The following is a 27689-nucleotide window of genomic DNA, read 5'->3' on the forward strand; positions in this document are numbered from 1 at the left end:
AAACTACTTTGTTTTCTCCTACTCCTTTCCCTCCTTTTTCCTTTCTAAATCCACCCCACCCCCATTATTTACAGGATCCCCACTGGGACAAACTTGTAAACAACAAAATAGAAAAGATACTGGATAGAATACAATGAACTCCTGCTTTGCATGCAGGTGGTCCCAGGTTCTGTTCCTGGCACCTCCAAATTGGATCAGGTATCAAATGATGGGGGGGAAATCACCTAGACTGAGAACCTAGAAAGCTGCTGCCAATCAGAATAGATGGTGCTGGGCCAAATGGACCAATGATCTGATGCAATACAAGGCAGTTTCACAAATTGCTAAGACTATCACTCAGTTATCACCCCCAAAACTTGAAACTCTGATGCTGCTATGACCAGCTCTTGATCTGCTATGCTGCTTTTGGTTAGCTAGTTTATTCCATTTCTATCCCATTCCCAAAGGCCTGGAGTATGCTTGGTCCTCTTGCACAGGCACCCAATCCTCAGCCCAAGAGCTTGCCATGACTGTTTCTTGTACTGAACAATTATACCACATAAGGGTCTTGCTTGATAAAGGAAGCAAAGGGTGGGGCCCCGACGTGTGATTTTTGAGGGCCATCAGATTAGCTCTGTCTACATCATTAGGTCCAGCACAATTCTGCATTGAGGATTTTTGCACATAGAAGGACATTCGAGGGGTTCAAATTGCGAGGAGAGAGTCTCCAGTCAACCCAAACTGTCTGATGTTTTCATGCTGTTTTAGTCAACGGTACACAATCTGGTACACAGCTAATGTAGCCACAGCTAATGTTGTGCTTCAAAGTCAGGATGGTGCTTCATCCTACTATGACTATTCTGAGGAGGAAGGCAGAATGAATGTACGCATTAGCGTGGGTGCAGTACACCTGACTCCAGCCTCTCGAGAGTCATCCAAAGGCCCGACTCATTACGTACCACGACTTTCAGCTTCTTCTTCACACCATCATACACAAACTGGCCCCTGACAGCTGCCTTGACCTCAATGTCATGCAGCCCCAGCTCCAGTGGGACAATCACAAACGGCACTGCCCTGGAGGACTGGGCTTTAATGGACATCTCCTGACGGTATCGTTTCTTAGCTGTGGAGGCACTACAGAAAGCTGGGTTGTGTATCAGCTCCACCCGCACCTGAGGAGAAAGAGAGGTGAACAAGGAGGAGGTGGAGGGATGCTCTTGTTTGGAGCAGCTCAGCAACTCCTTTTTTGACTCTTAACATGAACCCAGCTTAACAACTGGTAGTAGAAACCTACTTGTCAGAAAGTCAAAAGCCGGATCAGTGGATGAGTCAGTCTTGCCCTCATCCTCGTGCATTAGGTTTAAAAAGGGATACATATGGTAATTAAATTAATTAATTAACTGATTAATTAAGTACATTTATAAACTGCCCCATACAAAAAAGTCTCTGGGCGTATACATGGCCAGCCCAAACCCCACCAGTGCCGGCCCGAGGCCATGTTGCGAGTGGCTGCCCCCACTCCTTTGGAATGTGGATCACATCATGTTCCCATTCCCTCTGCTCTTCCCAATCTTTCCCCGCATGGTGCCAATTTCTCCCCCACTCTTCACCCCATCCCAACTTTCTCCTTATCTCTCTTCTCTCACCCAATCTCCCACCACCACCACCACCACCACCACCACCACCAGCCTTGTGCTTTACAGCAAACATCCCCTTACCTTGTGGTGGCTGTAGTTGCTTCCATTACTGCTGCTCCTTCTCTTCTGACCCATTCCATCCTGCCTTGCCTTTCCAAAAGGTAGAGGGCAGAGGAATGGGGCAGAAGTGTGGTGGAGTAGCATGGTGCGCTAGACAGCCCATCACTCTTCTCCCACTCAGTTTCCTGCCCTCTGCTTTAACGCAGGCTGCCTCAGGGCAGGAGGAGGAATGGCTGTGGCAGTGGCTCCACCAGGCAGGGCGAGGAAGTGCCAGGGTTGCCCCTGAGGCAGGTGCCAGAAGCGAGTGCAGGGCACCCACCAATCTGCTGCCTGAAGGGGCTGCCTCACCAGACTTCTTTAGCATCCAGCCCTGTATGCATTCAGGTTCATTATTCACTTTTACAAAATTCAAAAATAAACTGTAGGGATTGAGGAGGAAGTTATGTTGGTCTTATCAAAAGCATTAGCCATTACTTTTTTCATTCATTCATTCATTCATTGACTTAAATCTTGCCTACTTTGCTAAGAACTTGAGGAGGCTCACAATCTCTCTCTCTCTCTCTCTCTCTCTCTCTCACACACACACACACACACACACACACACACACACACACACACGAAAGGCCTGCCAAAAGAAAGAGGTTTTCAATTGCTGCTTAGAGGCAGGCAAGGTGGAAACCAACCTAAGTTCAGAGGGGAGGGACTTTTAGAGGGTGGGGCCAGAGGAGCACTTAGGTAATTTTGGAACCAGGACCTAAAGGCCTTTGGAGCCCCACCCTCCAGCTGCAAGTTAAGCATCATCCCCCTAAACACACATACACACAAGGGACAACTGTGACTCACTCCTACCAAGACCCCAAGTGCTGAAACCAGAGTCCGTGCAAGGCATTTTGCTACTCCAAGCAGTTGTGCTGCATGGCGCGCGCACACACACACACACACACACACACACACACACAGTATTTTTAACACATGGATTCTTGAGGGCACAATCAGCAACTGAACACACAAGAATGTAAGAATATAAAACAGGTATATTTATGCAGATATGCATTAGCAGAAACATTTCAACACACAACTTAACATATTCCCATCCCACATGTTTATTTCTCCACTCCCCCTCTGTCTCTAAAGCAGAGGTCAAGCTTGGCTGCCCGGTGCAACATGGGCCAGCAGCACAACATGGTGACCACACAAGTGGACCACACAAGGGACAACTGTGACTCACTCCTACCAAGACCCCAAGTGCTGAAACCAGAGTCTGTGCAAGGCATTTCACTACTCCAAGCAGTTGTGCTGCATGATTCAAGAGGGACAAGCAAGAAGAATCCCTTAAAACATCTCAGAAGCAGCTGTGTGCTACCCAAGACATCCAGCATCCTGCAGAATCCATAGTACCATGAGTTATACAAACACCATCAATTCTGAATGCATACTTCTGTTGCAATCCTAATGCTTACCATGATGTCTAACTTCCCATAGTTGTAGAGAACAGCCCGAACTTCCACCTGTTCATTCCTCACTACTGAGTAGGGCAGCCGCAGATCAATGAAGAAATCCTTCATTACAGTTATCTCATAAGGATCAGCCACACAGATCCCTGCAAGGAGGGTCAACGGGAAAGGAACCAGGTTCAGGATCAGAAGAAATTATTCATCAAACATTTATTTTTATCTCCTAAGCATCTTGCAAGGCAGGCCATAGCCCAGAATCATTTCCCCAGGCCTCAGTCCCCTTCCCCACACTTGCTGTCCAGAATTCTTCACCTTTTGTGTCTGAAATGCTCACAGCCAGAACCTCCCAGGTTGTGATGGAATCCTTCAGGAAAATAGGCATGGTCTTTGAAGAGATCCTAGATACAAAGGGGAAAGTGCCATATCATGCCTGGGCACAGCTGTTTTGGAGGTACAGTGTCAGGCCACAACTAGACGTGAAAATATCCACATGGCTACTGCTGGAAATGGAAGCCAGGTGTATTGTGCCCCCATCTTATCTGTAATATCCAGGACAACCTATCTGTGTTCTGACACAACAGGTACCCTGTGTTTCCCCACCCCCTGCCTGTAACAATATGAAGAATTGCATGACTATGTGATAACAAGACATGAAAAAATTGTCCTAGGCACTGCAGAGGAGGAATCTAAATATAAGGCTGTTGCTTTTGGCAGGAGCAGCACATAGAGAGCTCATTCACACAAGTAGCCCTAACTGGGCTTGCACAGCCCTACCTGGGTAAGGCTGCTTGTGTGGAGCACTAGGTTTGGTCAGGGGCGCACCAAAGTAATTCGGGTGCTCGGCCAGTTGCGAGCCCCCCCCCACACACAAGGCCCTCCGAAATATTCTTTGGGGGGTCCTCCCCGCCAAAGCTCTGCTTTTTAAAGAAATGCTTACCACGGCTGAGGGTTGGCTGTGGGGCAGTGGGAGCGGAGCAATCCTTCTCCCTTCCCCGGCAGCATTTAACTTTTGGTCTAAGGTGATGTCGCTTCCAAATTCTTGGCTGTCCAAATTGTGTCTCTTAGAATAAATGTGGATGGCAACTTTATGAAGACCAGGCTACTGGTTGCCCATTAAAGAATTAATTTGTCTCCCTCCAAAACTGTCAGGGATGGTTGAGGCAGCAAGCTCCTCTGTTTGAGGAAAAAGATAACTATGACTGACCTCTAGCAAGCAGCCTGAGGAAGGAGCTATTACAAAACTGACTGAAGCGGGGTGGAGAACATGCCCTCCTGTGTGAAAGCACCAAGTTGGAGGTGATGTAAGAAAGATTTTGTGAGAAATATCCTTAGCTTAAAATCAGTACTAGGTGGTAGATGTAACTGTTTTATTTTCTTTGCCTGTCATTTTTTCTCTTAAGTACTAATGATTAAGTACTTATGTACTAATGATAGTACTCTTAAGGACTAATTAAGAAAATCAAAATACATTCAAGGACATGTGATAAACAAAAGAAGAACCATAAAACTATCAATATACAAATTTTTATCAAAACTATTTATGCAGTATACAGTAAAAGTCAGAACACATGTGGCAAAGGTGTAGAAAATTACAAGATGAAGTAATAACATGAAGTAACCATTTATTTCATATACAGTAAAGTCTCAATGATAGAATGGATTAAAATGAAACGTTTTATTCAAAGGCATATGGACTTATTGAGAACCCTCCTGAATATGATTATGGGCTGAACAATGCCTGCATTTAAATGTACCAGTGGGTTGTGTTGAACATTTATTGATGACACTACAGAAATCTGCCCTAACAAACATATTCTTTAAAGACCAGAGTTTTGTTCTCTGTGAACAATGCCTCATATCTGCAGGACATTGAGGGTGATTATTATCATTAAGTTCCTGAAACCTTTTACAATTTTTTTTTTGCCTTTCACAGTTTTTTTGCTTTTAATCTTTACTGGCTATTTCATACATCGAGAAGAATGGGTATGAATTGCCTGTCCCATGGAGCTGGAAAAGAAATGTGATGTACAAGACTGTGAAATTTGTGAATGGAGGAAGGAAATTGTGGAAAGAAAGGTGCAATATATAAAATTCAGTGTTTAGGTTGCACTTCTTTCTATATTGGAGAATCCAGTAGACCACTGAAAGATAGATACAAAGAACATCTAGCAGATATGAGGCAATGGGCACAGAAAACAAAACCCTGGTCAATGCATATATGGAAAAAGCATGAAGGCAAAGTAAGGTGTGCCGCCGAGTCAATTTCGGCTCCTGGCACCCACAGAGCCCTGTGCTTGTCTTTGGTAGAATACAAGAGGGGTTTACCATTGCCTCCTCCCGCGCAGTATGACATGATGCCTTTCAGCATCTTCCTATATCACTGCTGCCCGATATAGTACCAGCGGGGATTTGGACCGGCAACCTTCTGCTTGTTAGTCAAGCATTTCCCCACTGCGCCACTTAAGGTGATGAAGGCAAAGTAGTGCCCACTAAAATATCTATTTTGGGGACTGAAAGGAATTTCCAAAAAAGGAAAATAAAGGAAGCATTATTTATAGAGAAACTGAGACCACATGTCAATGCTTGGGAGGCATTGGCTGATGCAATAAGGTTCATTAGCCTCTGGGGGGAAATCAGGTGATTCCCCTTCCCTCTCCCCCACCCTTCCTCATTATCTCTCCATCAGTCACAGAACAGAGTGTTACCTGCTCTAAATAATTTAACAGCTGGGGAACAGAAGAGGCCTCTTATCTGTGCTTGTTTGTTTAACTGATGATGGCATGTATGCCAAAATGTTTAACTTTATGTATACCAACTTTATTTCTGTGCAATAAAAGGTATTTTTGAAGAGAGTTGAGGTGTTGATATGTGCATTTGCATCGCCAGCTTATCAACTTTCATGTGATAATTTTTCACGCCTTTGTCAAATGATGCTCTCACTTTTACTGAATACTACATAAATAGTTTTAATAAGATTTGTGTATTAATAGTTACATGGTTGTTATTTTGTTTATCACATATTCTTGAATGTATTTTGATTGTTTTTCTATATATCATTAGTTCTTGGATTCCTTCTCTCCCCCAATCTCATTTTGAGTACTACCCTCTTCATGTTCAATTTTTCCTCTTAACCCTTGAATTCCCTGTTCCTGTTTAGTATTCAATAAACAAGGTTTTAATGGTTAAATTGGAGTGTGCTGGTATTGTATAAGTGCTCTGAGGAGAAACTCTCTCCCATGTGTCTACCACTCAAACACACACACAAGGGTTGGATAAGTCTTGACTTTAGAAGGAGAGGCTTGACTTTACAGAGACACAAGTTCTAACAGTGTCCTCCCAATAGAGGCAGGTGGTGGCAGCAAACCAGTGGAAGTGAGTAAATGGTTGGAGTAGGTTGTGTGGGGCTCTAAGGAGCTAAGGTTCACAACCCCCTCCCATTTCTCAGAACAAATGTGGGATGGCACCTTAAAATACCCAACATGGTTTCAAAGATTCACTTATCAGATTCAATATCTTGGCTTTTCTTTGGAATACTTTCTTTCCCTGAACCACTTGTCTGCAAAACAAATTATTAAATCCAGAGCGCATAGTGTTCTACCAAAGAAAACAGAGCATTGGTTCACTTACCGTGAAGGCTTCTTCTTGCTGCTGGAGCCAAGGTCATTTCTGATTGGGCTATCCTTCCCACATGCTCCCAGGAAGGATTAATTAAGAAGTGTTACTAGCCTTAAGAGCCTGGGATGGATAACCCTGCCCAGTTCTTTTAGGCCAAATGTGCAAGTAGCACTGAACGTAATAACTATGAAAAAAAACAGTTAATATAGAGGAAATACAGCACCAGATTAATGGATGAAAAATTTGCATATTCTAGTATGTCTTGGTTTCCCATGGAGTAGGCCAGGACGCCGCCTGGGAGGGCCAAGATGTCCTCGGCTCCAGCAGCAAGAAGAAGCCTTCACGGTAAGTGAACCAATGCTCTGTTCTCTGTTGCTGGGACCGAGGACACCTCTGATTGGAACATACCACAGCTCTGGCCATAACACGCTCTGGGAGGGAGTGTCCTTGCCTACTCTGGGGGAAGAACCTGTTGAAGCACCCTGCAACCAAATGCAGCCTGAGAGGAGGCATATAAGTCAATCTTGTAGTGCTTTGAGAATGTTGATGGCGCCTTCCAAGTAGCCACCCTACATATCTCATATACAGGAGCATTAGTTGAAAAAGCAGCAGATGTGGCTGGTGCTCTGGTAGAGTGTGCCAATATATGTTCTGGAGATTGAAGGTGTAATGACTCATAGGCCAGAGAGATGCACACATGTATCCACCTGGCAATAGTAGATGCTTGTGCCTGATTTCCCGTGGAGGCAGGGAGAAAACTAACAAACAGGGCCTCCATCCTTATGAAGTCCTCTGTACGTCTCAAATACATCTGAAGACATCTGTACACGTCCAGCTTGTGCCACTTTTGTTCCTTTGTGTGTAGTGGTCTAGGGCAGGGTAATGTGACATCCTGTGATTAATGGTAGGCCAAAGACACCTTAGGTCTGGTAAAGGGGTCATGTATCAGTGGAACTGAGTCAGTCGAAAAGATGCAAAGGCTCTTGTGCACCAACAAGGCATGTAGTTCTAAGATCCTATGTGCAGAAGTTATTGCTATCAAGAAGGCTGTTTTGTATGATAGGACTCTCAGAGGTATGGACTTTATTGGTTCAAAAAGAGCACATTGTAGTGCTCAGAGAATGGTGTGTAAGCTGCAAGATAGGAATTGATGGATCACCATGGGTGAGAGTAAGGTTGCTCCCCTCAGGAACCTTTTAATTTGGGGATGGTTCATTATCCTATTTTTGGAAATCCCCAATATGATTCCTGACAGCGATGCCACCTGTGTCTTCAGTGTGTTCGCCTTGAGCCTCTTGTCCAATCCTTCTTGAAGGAATGCTAGAAGGTCTTTAATCGTTGCTGTGCCATGAGGTATCGAATGCCTAGCTGACCATTGCAGAAAAGCTGTCCATGTGTACTGATAGATGGGTTTTGTCGAATCTCTTGTGGAGGCCAACATGGTGGTCAGTACACTGTTCGAATAGCCATATTGACTCAATATTCCCCGCTCAGTCTCCAGGCAGCTAGCAGTAACCCGCCTGGATTGTGATATTTGACTGGGCCTTGATGTAGTAAGTCTGCTGAGGCCAGCAGAAACCATGGTTCCTGTGGGGCCATGTGGTACAGTTCCAGAAATCATGGTCTCCTGGGCCAATATGGGGCTACCAGGATGACCTGTGCTCTGAGCTGATGAACTCTGCAAAGGAATCGTGTCAGGAGTGGGGTCGGTAGGGACGCGTAGAGGAGCTCTGAGGGCCACTCCGCTGACAGCACATCCACTGCCTCCACTTGTGGACAGAGGAAGCGAGTGAAGAATCTGGGTAGTTGTGTGTTGAGGGTCGACGCAAACAATTCGACCCGTGGTCTCCTGAAGTGTTGTGTAATCCTCTTGAAGACCCTCTGGTTGAGTGCCCACTTGCCTGGTAACAGTTGTTCTCGACTGAAAGGGCTGATACTGAAATTGGAAGGTCCTCCTGGGAGGGGGACGTTCCTGCCGGAGTGGAGCTGGAAGTAAAGGCGTGGCCTTACGTTTGTCTTTTGACTCCACCAGTACCTCGAGAGCCTCTTCACCAAAGAGCTTTATCCCATCATAGGGTACTGCAGCCAGATTTGTTCTAGATGCCGCATCCACCAGCCAGTGCTTCAGCCACAAGCTACGCCATCCTACAACTGTAGCTGTAGAAGCCCTAGAAGAAAACCTTATAGCATCTAAGGTGGCACCTGAGACAAATGCCTGAGCTTTTTGTATTTTAATAAGCTGATGTCTTAAGCTATATATATCCAATGGAGGATCCTGAATCAGATCGTCCAGCCACACCACTGAGGCATGGGATAACATAGATGCAGCCACTGAAGCCCTAATGCTTATTTGCCCTTCTAAAGGAGGCTTCTATTTTTTTAAAAAATCATTTTGATCTTTAAGTGCTGATTCCCCATCTCTGGGTAGTAATGCCCCATTTAACAGGGCCACCACTGGGGCATCCATGGAGGGAACCTTAAAAATATCTGTTGCCTCTTGTTGAAAAGAATAATATTTATTAGCCACCGCTACAGATTTTTGGTTAGATGTAGCCAGTAGCTATTCCTCCTTAACTGTGTCAGCAAACAGTTTGGGTAGAGGTAAAACCAGTTCCCTGTTCTTCTGTTTAGGAAACACAAGTGTTGCCTTAGTGGGGGGTACAGCCTCTGTAGGGGTTGATGGCTGAAGCCCCAAGGTACTAACAGCCCTGGACACTAGGGGTGCAAAGTTCTCCTGAGCAAATAAGCGTTGGGACAGTGTAGATGCTGGGCCATCCACATCCATCCTGACCATTCCCCCTCCTCTTTGTCCAATGGTTCCCATACTGGATCCCCAGGTGGTGTCTCCGTAGGTATACTAGGAACATTAGGTGTTTCATGTACAGCTTGTTGTATTATAGAGTTAGGTCTAAGTGAACCTGTATCAAGAGGCATGGGCAGTAAAGGCAATGGGGTACTAGGCGTAGGATTGGGGGATTCTCCTCCAGACCCCTCAGATGAATGTACCTCCCCTTCCAAATTGGTTGTTTGAGGAGGTGAGTGAGAATGCCTAGAGCCACTGGTGTGCTTTCTCTTGCACTTTGCCTTTCTAGGTACATGTCCCTCAGATTCCTCAGAGGAGGGGAGGAGGGAGGAGGTCCCCTGCCCCTCTCCCCACCCTTTTGCCCTTTGGATGACTTCCTTTAAGGATATTCCCAACATGTCCTTAATCCAATTTTGCCAAGTAGTGGGCATTTCCAAGGGAAGACTAACACTTGGCACAGTATGGGGGCTAATAAGAGGGGTGTTCTGGCTAGCTGCGACAAGGAGGGATCTCACCAGTGCTGCAGCAGAGTGTCTCTGTCCGGTAGAAGCAGCCTCCCTCCGATGTCCCGCTCTTGCTCCCTGGCAGTCCGTGGCTCTGCCAGCCGAAGAGGTGCGGCTTTGAATTGCGACGGCTCCCGATATTCCCACCAAAACAGCAGTGCTGATGTCTGCAGAGCTGCTGGCGCTCGCAGTGGCAATGGCACACATTTTCTCCCTCGCGCTCAGCAGCGGTGGGAGCGAGGGCAAAGCCTGGCCCACGATGACCAGCTCCATTTGTTCTTGAGCTCTGGTTGAGCTCCGAGTCGTACGGGCTAGTCATGAAGGACGCAGCCTGGCATCCTTCCCCGCGTTCTGAGAGGGACCCGATCCAGCGACTCTCATATCTTCCTGGCTACGCACTGCGGCAGTTAATGGTGGCGACGTGGGAGGCGGAGAGCCCGGGGCTCTAGTTAGGAGCGGGAAACCCATTCTGTTCCCTCCCCTCAGCACTAGAATATGCCTAATAGCCTGGCGGTGCTCCATAGGCATACAGAAGGGAAAGGGACTGAGAGAAATGTAAGGGGTGTTTTTTTTTTTAAAGGAGGGAAAGACGAAAAAGCAAGAGGCAAGAGTAAAGACTGAGATATAATAATGATAAAACTAAATAAACAAGTAGTTACAGAGAGGATTCTATGGAGATCTGCCTAGGAGCGCAGCAGGACTAAAAGAACTGGGCGGGGTTATCCATTCTGGGCTCTTAAGGCTAGTAACACTTTTTAATTAGTCCTGCCTGGGAGCACATGGGAAGGATAACCCAATCAGAGATGTTCTCGGCTCCAGGCAGCAGAGAACCACATGGCTCTGTGGTCGCCAGGAGTCGACACCGACTCAACGGCCTTTATGCTATGATGAAACAGAAGTTTGAATGTGAACAATATCTAAACCTATTTCTAGGTTTATCAGAAACACCCTGACCAGGAAAAGAATGCAGCAAATGCCAACTGCTGTTTTGGAAGGTCATTTCACAAAATTTCCATACAGTTTTTGCCTCTGTCCCTCTGCTAGTGGTTATGTGGAAGATATCCCTCATTACCTCTTTCACTGCTCTGTTTCCTCAGCAGCTTATTTAAAATTTCTAACCCCCCTTTTGGAGGGGAAAGTCTTCTGGTCTGATCTACAGAAGGTAGACTTCCTAATGGCCTCTCATGATAAGACAGCTCTGCTGAGGGCGGCAGGCTTTGCTTGGGGCTCTGCTAAGAACAGAGTAATTTTGATGCTCATCACACTGTGATGAAGCAAGACAAGCAGCAAGAATCCAGACTAGAGACATGACTGAATCCTACTTGTCTCTGATATGCATTCTGTGGGTCAGCCAAACTGGTCTTCAGGATCAAACTGGGATAATAATTTAACTGCCTTCCAACTCTGCTTGAGTCTTTCCCTCTGACAAACTGAAGACTGAATCTACACTACAGACAGACATGTTCAGTAATAGTTTGTCATGGCCTCTGCTCTGTTTGGTGCGGGTGCTGAGAATTCTGTTGGAGATCCCTCGCCTAATGATCCGTGAGAAGGGCTCCAGAGCAGGCTGTGAGGAAGGTGGGTGAAAACTACCTTCCCTGCAGACGATCACAGTGCTGTTGCTGGGCACGCTCCCTGTGCACCCAGACAATTCCCTGCATGCTGAGGCACCCGGGAGGGCCAGGGGCCAGGACGTGTCATCCGGGGCCCCAGAAGTATCGTGATGCACCGCATGAGTGCGTGGTGCATCATGGGGATCCACCCCCTCTTCCCTTCCCCAGGCTCCCTGCAGTCTGGCAGCCACGAGCAAAAAAAAAAAAAAACGAGGTTAAGGGAGTGCTCGTTCCCTTAACCTCATTTTGAAGGGTGGCTATTTCGGTGGGTTTGCTGCCGTGGAGTTGCCGGGATCAGCCTGATCCTGGCGGTTCACACACGTGTGCAAAACCGGGCTGGACTTCCTCAGCCTGGTTTTGCACGTGCGTGTGAATAGCCTCAGGGAATAAGTGTTAAACTGTTAAACCAGTTTAGGTCTGTGGAGCAGCAGACACACTTCTCCAAAGGGAAACGTAGCTTGGAAGAAGTCTGATACCCGTGCTGATTAGGAGGTGCAGTCAGGTGTACTGTTTGCCACAACCAGCTCTCTGGAAACTCAGTCCTGGAGATGATCTCTTCATCCGATAAGAAATCATCCTCAAAGTCACCTGGGAAATCAAGAGGAAAGCGTATCTGCAATGATTACAGTGTTGTCTTTTCAAGGGGTGAGGGAAAACTGACCCACTGTTTGACCTCAAGGAATTTCCATGTGAATAGGTCAAATTACACATTAGGTCAATTTCACATTTAATTGCACACTTGCTTTTTCTTAACTAAATAGCAGCTGGATCACATACCTCTTGCCCCAGGACTAGAACCACAATGTGGGGGATAAAGGCTTTAACACTTTGCCCCACCACCTGCTCCAGGGCTACTGTCTTAAAAACCCCCAAACACCTCTACTTGCTTCTTGCCAGTATCAGATGATCATCCCGTTGCTGCTGATCCCGGATGCCTTTAATGAAGCGACAGCATTCAAGGAAGGTGTCTTTGCAAGCATTCTGATCCAGGATGTATTCTGCACGCTTTTCGCAGCTGTACCCCATGGGGTTCTCCTTCATCCCATCTTCACAACACTTCCTTAGAGTCCGATCCTCATACTGGACCACTGAAACATACAAAGCTCATGAAAAATCCAACAACAATGTATTTCGCTCATACTATGTTTGCCCTATTGGCAAATGGGAGACAAATAACCCTAGCAGTTCAGACAAGCTCTAGCCCCCTGTCTGGGCTAGTAAGCATAGGTGAAACTGTGGGGGGGGGCAGCCAGGGCACATGCCCTAGGCGCCACTGGGGGGTACCAGTGCCATGCTGCCCCCTCCCCAATTTGTGGATTTTTTAAAACCTGTAGCCCCTTTGGGGGGCTTCCTAAGGGCCGCGGGGTGGGGTCTGCAAAGTTCCCCCTCCCTCTGCCGGCCACTTAGATCACTGCCACAGCCTGTCTCGGACTAATTTTCAGGCCTACAAAGATCAGTGCGGTGACCATTTTGGAGGTTGCCGCATATGCTCAAAAGGCCTCTGTGAGGCCTGGCAAGGCATAGGACCTCGCAGGAACCATTTGAGCATGTGTGGTGGCCATTTTTTAAAATTAAAAAAAAGACTGCTAAAAAACAAATATGGCCACCACATATGCTCAAATGGCCTCTGCAAGACCCAAGTCTAGATTTTTCCCTGATCTAGGGAGTCAGAAGAATGCAAAGTGGTTGGCAAGGGACCCAAGCGTTTAAAAAACAGATATAAATGGCACAAAAGTAAGTGGACAAAACATCCCTTTAAAAGACAATGTTGGTTTAATACCTTGTAAGCTGGCAAAATTGAAGGGTGCGGGGGGAGAGGCAAGGAATAAAATAGAAATATTCACTCGCATGCTGCTTAATTATCTATACAGAGCTCTATCTTTATCTGAATATTTGTCAAGCAAGCTGATTATGTGGGATTTCAAACTTGGAAAGTGCCTGCCTTTAACTTGCGTGGTGCTTTGAAAAAACAACAACTGAATATCACACTATTTTGCTGTTTTGTGTCTAGTTGCAACTTCCACCTTCTTCCTGATCAGGCTGCTGGATCCAAGCCTACTGTAAGCTGCTGGATAATTTCAGATTGTTTGGGGCCCCTAGGATTTCCCATTGCAACCATCTCGCTTTAAGGCAAAAGCTGTTTGGACAGAAAAAAACCACCCCTGAATTTCTTGGAGGCAGCAACCTGTAGTGAGGTGTGCTGAGGTGGCAGAGCATTTGCTAAAGAGAGCTTTCACTGCTTAGCTCTATGGAGGCATGCCCAGGACATGGATGTGCTGTGTTTCCTTGGGAAGGAGACTGGCACATATGTGCCATATGTGTGTGTGTGTGTGTGTGTGTGTGTGTGTATGCATGCGTGTGTGTGTGTGTGTGTGTGTGTTGCTTACAGCTTGTTTCTCCTGAAAGTGTCTCAACTTGTATTTTTGAGCTGATATTATGGTAAAATTATCTGAAAGATGGGTGTCAGATGTTTGGACAGGGGTGCAATTTCAGTGCTTGCCCTAGGCACTATTTTCCCTAGATACGCCTCTGCTAGTAAGGCATCCAGGAACCTAAGAACATGCTATGACATTTATTGACTGTTAAGATATTTTTGTTGTTGTGCTGCATTTCACATGATATTTTAAAATTGCTAGATGCTTTGGGAGCCTTTGTGGATTATACCTTTGAGAATAAAAACCTAAATATTGAGTGGTCCCTCTAACTCAGTATTTTCTCTTCCAGAGATTTCTAATCCTGGGTCCCCAGATGTTGCTGGATGACAACTCCCATCATTCTCAGCCACAATGGCCTTTGCCTGGGACAATAGGAGTTGCCCAACCGTATCTGGGGACTCGAGGCTTGGAACCTCTGGTCTGTGCTACCTGGCAGTGGCTTCTTCAGGGTCCAAGCTCCCAGGCACAGGCATTTCCAAGTACCTGAGATCCTTTAATGGAGATGCCATTTTAAAGAGACCTCCAGCATACAAAGTATGTGCTCTACCCAGGAATTTTTTAGAGGAGATGCTTGCCCTTTCCTGCTGCAGCTTCTCTCTGTGTGTCAGACAAAACCTGTTACTTGAGAGAGTGGGGGGGGGGACGACTGTAGCCTGGCCAGGCCCATCCCAAGCCCCCGCTGGTTCCTGTGGTGGTGTGATGAGCTAATGCCCCCCTACCCCTGCAGTGCATGGAGCACCTGTGCAGAAGAAACAGCTACACAGTCTAGGGGTGCTTCTGGATCCGAGCCTCTCACTGGTCTCCCAGGTTGAGACGGTGGCCAGAAGTGCCTTCTATCAGCTTTGGCTGACACACTGGCTGCATCTGTTTCTTGAGATGAACGACCTCAAAACAGTGGTACATCTGCTGGTAACCTCCAGACTGGATTACTGCAATGCACTCTATGTGGGGCTGCCCTTGTATGTTGTCTGGAAACTACAGTTGGTCCAGAATGCGGCAGCCAGGTGGGTCTCTGGGTTATCTCAGAGAGACCATATAACTCCTGTACTGAAGGAGCTACACTGGCTGCCAATATGTTTCTGGGCAAAATACAAGGTGCTGGTTATAACCTATAAAGCCCTAAACAGCTTGGGCCCTGGGTATTTAAGAGAACGTCTTCTTTGTCATGAACCCCACTGCCCACTGAGATCATCAGGAGAGGTCCATCTGCATTTGCCACCGGCTCGTCTGATGGCCACTCAGGGACAGGCCTTATCTGCTGCCACCCCCACCCCCCAGGCTTTGGAATGAGCTCCCTAGTGAAATAAGAGCCTCCCCATCTCTGACAGCTTTTAAAAGGTCCTTAAAAACACATCTGTTCACCCAGGCTTTTAATTAATGTTGTTTTAATGGCTTTAGTGCTGTTTTAAAATACTCCTTTAAAATTTTTGTAATGTTTTAAACTTTTTGTTTTAACTAGTGTTTCACTTTCTGTTTTTATTTTGTTGTAAACCATCCAGAGACGTAAGTTTTGGGCGGTATAGGAATATGTTAAATAAATAAATAAAGGCTCAGAGTTTGACCTCTTTGGGTATAACGGCCCTTTGTCACATACCTTTGCTTGCCTTAGACTCAATGAGCTGTAGGGAGCGGCGTCTGCGTCTTGCAGGCTGGGGGCACTCTGGCCCTAAGGGGGGGGGGGAGAGCAGGAACAGAAAATAACCTTGATTCTACTGAATCCCAGTTCTCATGCAGGTATGTTATTCAAAAGTAATTCCTACTGAGGCACAAACACCAACACACGTGATACCTGATCTTGTGGGTGTCGAAATCTGATTGCTGGTCACCAGGGTCAGTCCAGCGTCTGCAAACACACCCACGTTGTCCCTGCCACTGCCGGCCGTACATCCAATGTCTCTCTTCTCCACAGTGTCCCATATCTGGCAGAAACAAGCAATAGGAAAACCAATACAGACTCATACCCAATATTTTTTCCCCTGCTGGGAGAAAAGCAGCTGGGTGGGGGAGAGGAAATTTCAGTGGAAAAATACACCAGATGGCAAAGTGTTATCAAACCCTTCCCTGCTGATCGGTCTTCCACTATAGATATGTCAGATAGCACATGTGGCTACATTTTGTTTTTTAAAAGATGGGGGAAATGCCCTCAGCACTGGAAATATTGAGTGCTGGTGGGGTTTTAGCCTATCCCAAGAAATTTCTGATCTCACCTTCTTTTGTGTAAACTTGTACTTCTTGTTTAGGACATAGACTCCTTTATCCACAGCCACAAGACCAACCCAAGCGTTCGCATCCCCTTCCAACATGATTTCCATTGGACTTCTTGGCTCATGAATTCGATTGTCTGCCTCACTTGCTCCTTTCACAACCAGCTGTTTGAAAAAGGCAACAATAAGGGTCAGTTCTGAGGCAGTTGTTACATATTTGTCACTTCTGAGTGATGGGAAATTCAAGGGGCAGCACTGCAGGTTTTATTTTCCATTGCAAGAGAGTGAGCTCTGGAGGCATGAGGTGTCTTTGTAATATTTGCTTGATTTACAGATAAGCAGGAAGAGCATAGTGAAGCCAAGCAGCCATTCCAATATTAGACAGCAAATCCCCAGAGAATAATTTGTGCAGTCCCCCCAAAGACTGTACCCCCAGTTCCAGCTAGCCCTCTTCCCTCAAACAGAAAGAGCGCCATTGTGGTGTAGTGATTAGAGTGTTGGACCAGGACCGGGGAGACCTGAGTTCAAATCTCCATCAGCCATTAGACTCACTGGGTGATTCTGGGCCAGTCATGTCTCTCTCAGCCTAACCTACCTCACAGGGTTGTTGTGAGGGTAAACGTAACCATGTACTGGGCTCCTTGGAGGAAGAGCGCGATATAACTGTAAAAAACAACAACAACAAACCTGCTTTCTGTTGTCTCTCTGCACCCTCACCTCAAGTGGAGATATGTCATCTTCTGTAGGCCTGATGAGTATCTCTTTCCAAACACTCCATGAGGCTGTTTACATAAGCAGCCCAACCCAGGCTATGGCAGCTGCTCGTGTGGAGTGTCGGGATTGCTCCCGATCCCAGTGCTTCTGCTCCCACTAGACTGACTTTTAACATCAGCCCTTAAGTGGGGTTAGAGGGCATGAGGGCCCAGGTTTGGGAGAGCGTGTGCGTGTGCGTATGCACGCTCAGGCTTCACACAGCCTGAGCACACACAGAGTTGGGTGCCTAGAGTGCCCAACTCACAGGGGAATCTGCATATTGGGTTAATGGAGGCCAGGACTTTTGGGAGCAGCACAGATCCTGTATCTGAAGTTTGACACCTAATCTCACACCAAAGATCACCAACTGATAGGGGTGGCTCTCCCATGAGGCTAAGTGGGATGACAGGTGGCAAGTGTGGGCACTTGCCCGGGCTGCTCTGGGCATCACCCTGCCTGCCTGCCTGCCCTGGTTTACTGCTGCTGCCCCCATTGCCTCTCTTCTGTCACCCCTGTTCTCTTCCTCCCTCGCCAGTTCCACCCCCAGTCCCAGCACTGAGGCCACCACCTTCTTTCTTGAGAAATGGAGGAGACCAAGATTATAAATCTGGTGCAAGAGAAACAGCGGTAGAGAAAGAGAGAGTGAGTTGGTGTTGGAGCAGCAGCATGGCGACGGGGAACAGATAGGTCATGAAGCAGAATGCACGCAACTACAGCAAGCAGCAGTGCCAGCCGGAGGGCAGAGCACACCCTGGGAGGTGAAGTCAGTAAGTGGGGGAAGAGGGTCGATGTCAGCACCAAGCTCTGGTCTGGGGGTGGGGCCAGTGAGGCGGAGCCAGGGCCGGCAAGGGGATGGATGGGTTGGCATCAGTACTGAGCTCACCCAGGGAGTGGGGCCAGTGAGGGAGGGACAACATGTTGCAATTTGCCTCCAGTGGCAACAGCCACCTCTGCTAGCTGAGACTCCCTCCATCCTCTCTTGGCTAACTCACATTGAACACAGTAGGACCTAATTCTGAGGATACATGCATAGGATTGTGCTGTTAATTTTGCAATAGATGTGATATTATAACTTGACTATAACTCAAAATACATCCAGCGATATTTACAATCTTTGTAACTGGTTATGGAAGGGGGGGGGACAGAAGCGGTGCATTAGCATTTTGTGTACGTTGCAGAAGCATGTGCAATAGAGCAGAGCATTGGTTCACTTCTTCTGGTTGCTGCTGACAGGGACATCTCCATGGGTTATCCCCTCTCACTAGCTCCAAGGCAGGACAGATTTGATTAGTTAGAACAAGAAGAACACGCTGATTTGAGGCTGAAGAGTATAACCCCGCCACAGTTCTTTCGGGCCAGGACAGGTAAGGAAAAAGGTTATACAGGTGCGATAAACAACAGCGAATGGTAACATACAGAACAGTATGAAAACCAGAATGGTTTACGGCATCCCTTTACAAAATCTCAGGATCATCTTACAGAGCAAGATAACTTAGGTGCTCCCATGAGCAATTTCATCCGGGAGGAGGCAAGTGCGCCAAGACTGGGTGGGCCGAGATGTCCCTGTCAGCAGCAACCAGAAGAAGCCTTCACGGTAAGTGAACCAATGCTCCATCTTGGTTGCTGCTGCCAGGGACAACTCCATGGGACATACCACTACTACGACGATAACGATGACGACGAATGTTTATATACCGCTCTTCTACCAAAGTCCTAAAAGCGGTTTACACAGACAAACAAATAGGAACATTGCTAAATACAATAGGAACATTGGCTTACCGTGAAGGGTTCTTTTCCCCTGTGTTCGAAGCTCATCAGATAGGGTTGTGTACTGAGCATGCTCAAGACAGAACTGGATCACGTGACATTAACTTCCTGTTGCCGGAGGCACCATAGTCCCGGTTCTGGAGCTTTGAGGTCGGTAGTCTTGGAATTGTGTGGTTGGACTTCCTTGGAATTGCCTGTTGGAACAAAAGGAGTGAGATGGAGGCCGAAAAAACTTGCGGGAGTCCTTGCAGTTCGAAGGCATAGCCACCTTTTTATCCCTCATCTCTACAAGAATAGGTTCCAGAGCGGGAACGAATAGGTTGGTGCCAGCGAAGGGGGAAGATGTTAAGGCAAGTTTGGATTTGGTGTCTACATTCCAACTCTTAAGCCAGAGGGATCTGCATACTGCTACCCCAGCGACCATAGCTCCTGAGCACTGCTGGATGCAGTCAAGGCTGGAATCCGCCATCAAGGCTGCAGCTTTGGTCACATCATTAACAGTTTGGTCACCTGTCTGAGCTTAATGTTCTCAGGAGGAACTAAGGCTATCAGTTCTTTAGCCCACAGAACGGAGGCATGAGAGAAAATAGTTTGTGGTGGCTGTTCTGATGGCAGTAGCCGAGGCGTTGTGCACCTTCTTCAAGAGCAAGTCACAGCTTTGCCAACCAGCTTTGCCAACCAGGGTGGGTGTGCTCTTGCCTAATCCGGAGGAAGTACCTGTTGCAACACTCTCCTGCCAAAAGAGGCTTGCACTGAAGAATGAGAGTCGATCTTATAGTGTTTGGTGAAAGTCGAAGGAGCAGACCATGTTGCCGCCCTACATATGTCCTGTACCACGGTGTTGGTGGAAAACACTGCCGAGGTGGTCGCTGCTCTTGTCAAATGTGCAGTGATATGAGAAGGTGGCCTCAAACGCTGAACCTTGTACGCTATGAGTATGCAAGCCCGGATCCATTTAGCAATAGTTGCTGACATGACTGCCGAACCCATAGACCGCGGGTGGAAGGAGACACGTCCTGCGACTGATGGGAAACACGTCCTGCGACTGATGGGAAATAGATGCAATCTTAGGATGGATAAACAGATCCAGGATCAGTCTGACAACATCCTTCTGAAAAATGCAGAAAGATTTGTTAACAGACAATGCCCTTAACTCTGAAATGCACCTGGCAGATGTTATAGCCACCAGGAAGGCCAATCTGGATGATAAAATTCTAAGTGGAATAGTGGAAATAAGTTCAAATGGCGGATGCTGCAATGCCTTCAGAACTACGTGTAAATCCCATGTCAGGAATCTATGTACAGTCGGTGGTGATAAGAGTGTAGCCCACCGCAGGAATTTCTTGAGGTGAGGATATTCCTGCCACTTGCTTTTGGAAGAGCTAGAGATTAGACCTATCAGAGACACTGCCTGGCACTTCAACGTATTAGGTTTTAGTCCTTTCTCCAAACCCTCTTGAAGAAATTGGAGGAGATGTCACAATGTAGCAGCACCCCTGGGTACCAAGTGGCATGATGACCACTGCAAAAATGCCCTCCAAGTATATTGGTAAATACAATTCGTGGAAGCCTTGCACAACGCCAACATGGTACAGAGAACCTTGGTTGCCAGATGTACAAGTTTGGCAAACCATGGCCTCCTGGGCCAGATTGGTGCTATCAGGATTATTTACACCTGCAGGAGATGCACCCTTCTCAGTACTCTGGCTAACAACGGTGTCGGAGGGTAAGTGTAAAGCAGACCTCAAGTCCATGGACTGGTGAGTGTACCCACTGTGATTGCCTCCCTGCAGGGAAACCTGGTGACAAACCTCTGGACCTTCACATTGGTTGGAGTCGCGAACAGATCCACAATGGGGTTCCCCATTCTTTGTGTGATGTGCGCGAACACCAGAAGGTTTAGGGACCACTCTCCAGGATGAAGGTCCTCCCTGCTCAGCCAGTCCGCGACAAGGTTCAGCTCCCCTTTCACATGGTAAGCCATTAATGAGCTGACGTTGGCATCCGCCCAGGTAAGTAGCAGGACCACTTCCTGATGGAGAGATATGGAATGAGTCTCCCCTTGCTGAATGACATGGGCTTTGGCTGTGGTGTTGTCGGTCCTAATAAGAATATCTCTTCCGTGCACAGTCTCTTGGAATGCCTCCAGTGCCAGTCGAATGGCATGAAGCTCCCTCTAGCTTATGCTGTGCCGCCTTTCCTGTGGGCCGCACATTCCTTGAGCTGTAGGGTGAAGACAGAGGGGCCCCCAGCCCCTGTTGCTGGCGTCGGTCGTGACTATGAGTCTTTCTGGGTCTAGGAATTCTTTCCCCTGGAGAAAGTTGTTTGGAGACAGCCACCACTGGAGAGAATTGCAGAGCTGTGCTGGTAAGGTCAAGTGAATTCACCTTTTCCTGAGGCAGCAGGAACCACTGAAGAGTCTGCAAGTGAAGATGAGCCCACGGGACCACTTTGAGAGTTGCCACCATAAGACCCAGTAGTCTTGCAAGAGAGGTGAGGAGAACTCTTTGAGTTGACAACACTTGCCTCACTTCTGTAGTTAGAGTCACGAAATGGTCCTGAGGGAGGAACAAACAATCCCTCTCCGTATCTATCACCATGCCCAAATAGTGAAACCTGTTGGTTGGGGTCAGCTGGCTCTTTCCCCAATTTATTAGGAATCCGTGTTGTTCCAATGTCGACATGGTAGTTTTCAGGTCTAGCTCTGCCTCCTGTACCGAGCGTGCTTGAATGAGCAAGTCATCCAAATACGCAAATATCCGGACACCTCGGAGCCGTAGGTAAGCCACTAGGGGGGCCAACACCTTCATGAAGACACGTGGTGTGGAGGAAAGGCCAAAAGGAAGAACAGCGTATTGATAATGTGAGCCTGTGTACTTGAAACAAAGAAATCTTTGACTTTCCCGATGTATTGGAACATGAAAGTAGGCCTACTTCAGGTCTATCGATGTTAAGAGGTCTAGGTGGTGAAGGGCCTCCGACACTGACCTTAAGACTTCCATACAAAAACGCTCGCGCCTGATGCATTTGTTCAAAAATTTTAGGTCTAGCACTGGTCTTCTGGACCCATCCTTTTTTGGGAAGGTAAGCAAGACAGAATGTTTCCCACCTGGTGTGGAGGGACAGGTTCCACCGCTCCTATCGCCAACAGATGACAAATTGCTTGCAACATTTCTGAATGTTTCGTAATGGAGCGAGATCTTGGTGCTGGGATGAACTTGTGGGGAGAAGGGGCGGCCAGCGCTCTCTTGTATCCGTACTGTTTTTTTGGTTTTTTTTGCACTCAATTGTCTGTGGTAGAAGACTCCCAGGAGTGCAAAAAGTCCGTTAGACGGCCTCCCAGCCTGATTAAGGGCAAGTCATTGCTGTGGTTTCTGCTGCTTTGCTTGCATGGACTGTTGACTGGGGTTACCAAAACCCCTGTTAAGTGAAGTGCTGCCTACCCCAGGAACTTCTCTGACCCGTGGAAAATCTGTTCCGGCCCCGGAAGGAGCAGGAACCCCGAAAGGGCTGAAACTGCTGGAAATTTTGTTTGAAGAAGGGGCGGTCAGGCTTGCGCATGGTAGATGTCATAGGCTTTTGTTTGTCTTTCAACTCAACGAGGATATCCTTCAAGCCCACTTCTCCGAACAGCTTAGTAGAGTTGTACGGTACTGCAGTGAGATTGTTTTTGGAGATGTTATCCACCTGCCAATTTTTAAGCTGCAAATGTCTTTGGCCAAGGACTGAAGCTGCCGAAATCCGAGATGAAAACCTGGTAGAATCCAGGATGGCATCAGCAATGAACGCCTGGGCTTTTTGCAGCTTGACCAATTGCTGACGAAGCTTGACAGGATCAGAGAAAGGCTCATTGAGGAGGTCATCCAGCCAAAAGAGTGATGCCCTTGCGACTATGGACGCTGTTGCTGCTGCTCGAGTAACAAAGGATGAGTTGTCGTGGACTCATTTGAATGCCAACTCCGCCTTCTTGTCTGCTGGGTCCTTTAATGCCACCTCGCTGTCCCTAGGGACGAAGGAGCCAGACACCAGTTGTGCGATCAGGGCATCTGTGTTAGGAGTTTTTAACAAGTCAGAGGCCTCCTGCTCAAAAGAGTAAAAATGGTTAGCAATGGTCATGGGTTTTCTGTTAGTGGCCTGGAGAAGCCTTTCCTCCTTGACCACTTCAGCAAATAAGTCAGGAAGGGGTAAGAACATGTCCTTTGGTTTAGACCTGGGGAATACCAGATCACCTTTCACAAATGAACTGGATGCAGCAGGAGCTTTTTCCTGGAGACCTATTGCTTTAATGACCCTGGACATGAGGGAGTTAAAATCCTCTGCAACAAATAAGCATTGGGAAACATTAGTCATTTCATGTTCTCCCTCCCCCGACCACTCTCCCTCCTCCCTATCGGGAAGAGGGTCCTGCTCCTGTTCCATGCTCACAGGCCTAATAGAGGCCCCTTCAAATTCAGAGTCCAGTTCCTGCAATGGAGTGGCACCAGAAGATTTCTTTGGGGGAACTAACGGCTAGAGTTTGAAGGCTTAGGATCCCCAGAGTCATGGTCAGACATGTCAGATGAATGAGGCGACTTACTCCTTTTGTTTTTTGGAGACTTTTGCCTCTTTAAATGCTTCTGTTTGGCTTTGGTTTTTTTAGGTGGTGACTAACTGAGTCACTTGACGAAGAAGTGTCAGAGGAAGAACTAGCCATTTTCCTCATTTTGGATCTCTTTTTGTCCTTTTTGACCGACCTAATTTGGTGAACAGTGTCCACAATTGCGTTGCAAAACCAGGCCTGCCATTCTGGGGGAATCACCTTAGGGAGGGTGAGGGAGGTGCCTGGATTAGTGTTACTCTGGCCCCCAGGTGCATTTGGGAAGTCCCCCTTAGATATATCCTGCCCACGCAGACCCCCCAGTACTTCCCTTGGTCTAGTTTGGTCTAGTTTGCCAGGAGGTTTCTGGTAACCGCTGCCCGCTCTCCTCCTCCTGACTCAAAATGGCACCCTTTTCAGTAGATCGCACCATTTTTTGAGAAGCCGCCATTTTCTTACTGCCCCACTCGAAGACCGCTCCAATGGCCTGAATCTCCTCTGAGGAAGGGGGCGGACTGGCCAGAGGGTACGTGCAAAGCTCACTTGCCAGCTTGATGACGATTCCACGGCCGTCAGGAGAGCAGAGAGAGTGTGCCGGGCCACCGAACAGTGGGTCTTTCAGCCGGACAGCGGGAGTCTCGCGTGGTCCTGGTAGCGATCAGCGCGGGTGGCTCTGAGGTGGCCGTCGCCGATGCTGAGCCCTGTAGTGGCACAGGCAGCTGTTCTGCGGCTGTGACCGCTGCAAAGGAAGGGGCTCTGTCGAGTCAAGGGAACAATGCGGAGAGACTACCAGAGACGGCGGTCCTGCTGTGAAAGGGCCTCCAAACGGCATCAAGTTCCCCAGACCAAATGACCCTTAGCGGGTCCCGCGCAGTAATAGGATCACCCTGTATCGAGTACCAAGCTCCATGCAACAGAGAGAGGAGAGGAAGGGGGGCGGGCTGGAGAAGTGGAGCAAAAGAGAAAGGTAACCAATAGAATATATATATATATATATATATATGGAGCAGAGTATAGTGGGAAAAATGGGGGCACTCGAGAAAGGAGTAAGACAACAATTTTAGAGAGAAAAGATTAGGAGAGACAAAGGATTGCTGCCTGGAGCTGGCAAGGACAGAAAGAACTGGGGCGGGGTTATCCCCTTCAGCCTCAAGTGGGCGTGTTCTTCTTGTTCTAACTAATCAGATCTGTCCTGCCTTGGAGCTAATGAGAGGGGATAACCCATGGAGATGTCCCTGGCAGCAGCAAATGAGAATGAAGATATATCTGCTCTTTTCTCCGACAATGCTTAGAGACCTGGGGAATGGGCCTGGAATGGGAAGAACTCTAGTTCACATGCATACAAGTTCACACAAGTGTAGAAAGGTATCCCAAACATCTCCATCTCCCCCAGAGGTAGAAGAGAGTCCGTGTTTTTGAAGGGACCCTGTGCCAGAAAACAGGGACTGCCCCTGGTAAATAAGGACAATTGGAACGTGTGTTCTTGAAGTCCTAATATTCCTGTGAAGCATATTGGTAATTAGGTGCCAGCTTGTCTGAAGAAGAATAGGCATAGGCTAACTCTAATCAGAACTGAAACTGATTTGTGGCAGGGGGGAAGTCTCATTCAGATTCTCTAAAACTCTGCCAGATTTTGAATGTCTGCATATTTTTACTTTATTTGGAGGGAAAAGGTGCCTTGCACTAACACTGCTACAGCAAATCTTGGTGAGAAGTGACCTACCGTTCCCATGCAGGTATCCTTCACATCCACCCAGACAGAATCGGCCACGATCTCACTGTTTCCTACTTGATAATAAGCCACAAACCGGAACGAAGGGATGAGATCTGGGGTGATAGGCAGAGACATGGTGACCAGATTCTGTCCATCTGTCCTCGTCTGCCTCCCAGCCTTCATCACCTTCCCTTTACTCAAGATCTGAGAGTGAACAAAATACATTGATTGGTTAAGATGAAGGAGATGAACAAGCATGGACTGTTTTGAACAATGCTGGCTTCACACTCTAGTGAAGTAGAAGGAACAGACGCCTAGCCACCACTGAACTGGAGTGAGGGAGGGGAAGTCTCTGGGGACCCCTCCTGCTCACCCAGCACCGGCTGAGTCACTGATCACGATCAGTGAGACCCGCTTTGTAAGGGTGAGTGGGGAGAGCGGGCTTAGCCCGCTCTCCCCGCACACAAGCAGACAGTCTGCTCTGAGCACCCGAACCGAAGCGGCCAAACCGAAGCGGCTGCCCACACACCTGCCAGCTCCGTAACGGAGCCGGCGGGTGCTGGGGGGAACAGGGGCTGATCGGCCCCCAGAAGCTCTGGCATGGAATTGCCCCATCTCAGTGAGAACAGGGGCTCTCTTAAGGCAGGCTTGTTCTTGCCTTGGCATGGAGCAGCACACTGGCGCAGTGGCATCTTCAGACCACAGCTGGTATGGAGTTGGGTGAGCACTCCTGGTAAAGGCAGGGCCGGTGGCAGGGTGGCGGCAGGGGCCATGAAGGCGGGTGGCAGCAGGTCACCACCTCAAATCTCACTCCAGGGCTGCTTCCAGCTTTACTATATTGGACTATCCTATAGGGATGGTAAAGGGTTAGCCTGCTCAGAGATGTTCTGCTCTACGCTGCTTAATGCTTTGAGTGTGGTATTAGGTATTCTTGCCAGAGGCACCAATCTCTTTCCTCAACAGGACTCCTTGGCCTATATAGATAACATTAAGTTATTGATAACATCAGTAAGATTGCACAGCAATGTAATCTTGAATGTCTTCAAGGGCAGGCCTCTAAACTTTGCTGACAATCTTGCCCCACACCCACAAATTGAAAGGGTGCACCTGTTACAGACCTGCCCTAGAACTGTCAATAGAGCACAACAGAGAAAAAGCGGGTGGGGGGCGGGCGATCAGCTGCAATGATTTGTGGGTTCCCACGGCAGAAAACCTCATATTTGCTCCTGCAGAAAAATTACTACAGTTACTTTAGTCTTGCTAGGTCTGCAGTACTTACTATGTAGGTGAAATATCTGCTCGACAGAAGGCGGTCGTTCATGATGAAACTAATACGTAAATTGTCTCCAGCTTTGACCTCTGCAGCTCTGATCTCTAAATGGAGAAAATGCCCAGATCCCCCCTGAGTTTTATAAGCTGTAGCCATTATGGTATTGTTGGCCTGGCGGTCTTGTGGGAGCATCTCATGGTTGGTTTTTACCTACAGAAAGTGAGAAGCGTCACTTGAACTTCAAAGTATCATGAATCCCTTGAACACAGAGAAGTCAGCAGAGCATAGGCGTACCATTAATGAGACAAAGGGAGACGCATGTCTCCTGGCTCACAGCCTCTGAGGGGCCCCCAAGGCCGGTCTTTGCCCTCTCCCCTGCAAGAGGGAGCAAAGGCAAGGCAGCTGCCTGCCTGCCCAATCTCTCCCTGCTTCCCCACCCATGCAGCTGGGAGCCGAGGCAATGGAAGGAGGGAGAGAAGCAAACTTCCCCCCAATGAAGCTTCCTCCCCCTCCCCAGCAGGCTGAGGCAGCTGAGAATGAATGGATCGCTGCTGAGCCCTGCCCTGCTCTTGGGGAGGGGGGCGGTTCTGTCTGCCTTCTTCTATCGCCCAGGCTGTCCCTGGAGGTGGAAGGGAATGGGAGACACTACAAGGAAGACAATAAAAAGTAACCCCCACCCCCTGATTTTGTTTTTTTGCAAACTGTGCAGCTTGAACTGCAGTTTGCAAACTCTCTCTCTTCAAAGGAGGAAGGGGAAGAGTTTAAGGTGTGTGTGGAGAATGGAGCACCCTCATGGAGATCGGGTCTGTCTCTGGTTGTTTCATTTTCATTTTTTGTACCCGCGTCTGCTCTCTGTGCTTGCAAAACTCCTGAACTCTGCAAATGTCCTGAAAAAACAAACGCAGTAGCAGGAGGGAAGCTGGGGGAGGGGGGAAATGCCTTCCTTCCAAGCACTCCACTCAGCTATGCTGAGGGAAACGGTGCAAGCCAGGAGAGAGAGGTGCAAGGGACTTCTTGCCTGCTTTTCTGAATGGTGGGTCTCTGTGCCACCCAGCCCACAAGTTGCATTTTTAAAAAAATCCAAGGTCTCCCCCATCCTCCTTCAAAAAAAAACCCATTACCTTGCTTTTTTACATCTTTATATTCTGTAAATGCAGTTGTTTAAATATTGGATCCTTTAGAGACAGAGGGGGGAGTGGATAAAGAATTATGCAGGATGTTAAGTTGTGTGTTGAAATATTTCTGCTAACGCATATTTGCATAAATATGCTTGTTTTATATTATTACATTCTTGTGAGTTCAGTTG

The 27689-nt window shown here is 47.8% G+C and overlaps 1 protein-coding gene across 5 annotated transcripts in view; it reads right to left on the reverse strand.

The window, feature by feature from the left end:
- The window catches only part of LOC128347948 (complement C3-like), a 136900-nt gene that overhangs the window by 67683 nt on the left and 41528 nt on the right, over positions 1–27689 (reverse strand). For all 5 annotated transcript variants that reach the window (XR_008317844.1, XM_053303318.1, XM_053303317.1 and 2 more), the window contains exons 12-21: positions 26393–26593; positions 25123–25317; positions 16307–16468; positions 15889–16018; positions 15694–15765; positions 12552–12752; positions 12141–12252; positions 3443–3528; positions 3137–3276; positions 939–1151 (exon numbers count right to left, since the gene is read on the reverse strand). Coding sequence is in view for 4 of the 5 variants with exons in the window: in XM_053303318.1 (XP_053159293.1) it covers positions 939–1151; positions 3137–3276; positions 3443–3528; positions 12141–12252; positions 12552–12752; positions 15694–15765; positions 15889–16018; positions 16307–16468; positions 25123–25317; positions 26393–26593 (1512 nt within the window). In the remaining variant the exon portion in view is untranslated. The remainder of the gene's footprint in view (positions 1–938; positions 1152–3136; positions 3277–3442; positions 3529–12140; positions 12253–12551; positions 12753–15693; positions 15766–15888; positions 16019–16306; positions 16469–25122; positions 25318–26392; positions 26594–27689) is intronic.

The sequence above is a fragment of the Hemicordylus capensis genome, chromosome 2, assembly GCF_027244095.1.
Source record: "Hemicordylus capensis ecotype Gifberg chromosome 2, rHemCap1.1.pri, whole genome shotgun sequence".
Lineage (NCBI taxonomy): Eukaryota > Metazoa > Chordata > Lepidosauria > Squamata > Cordylidae > Hemicordylus > Hemicordylus capensis.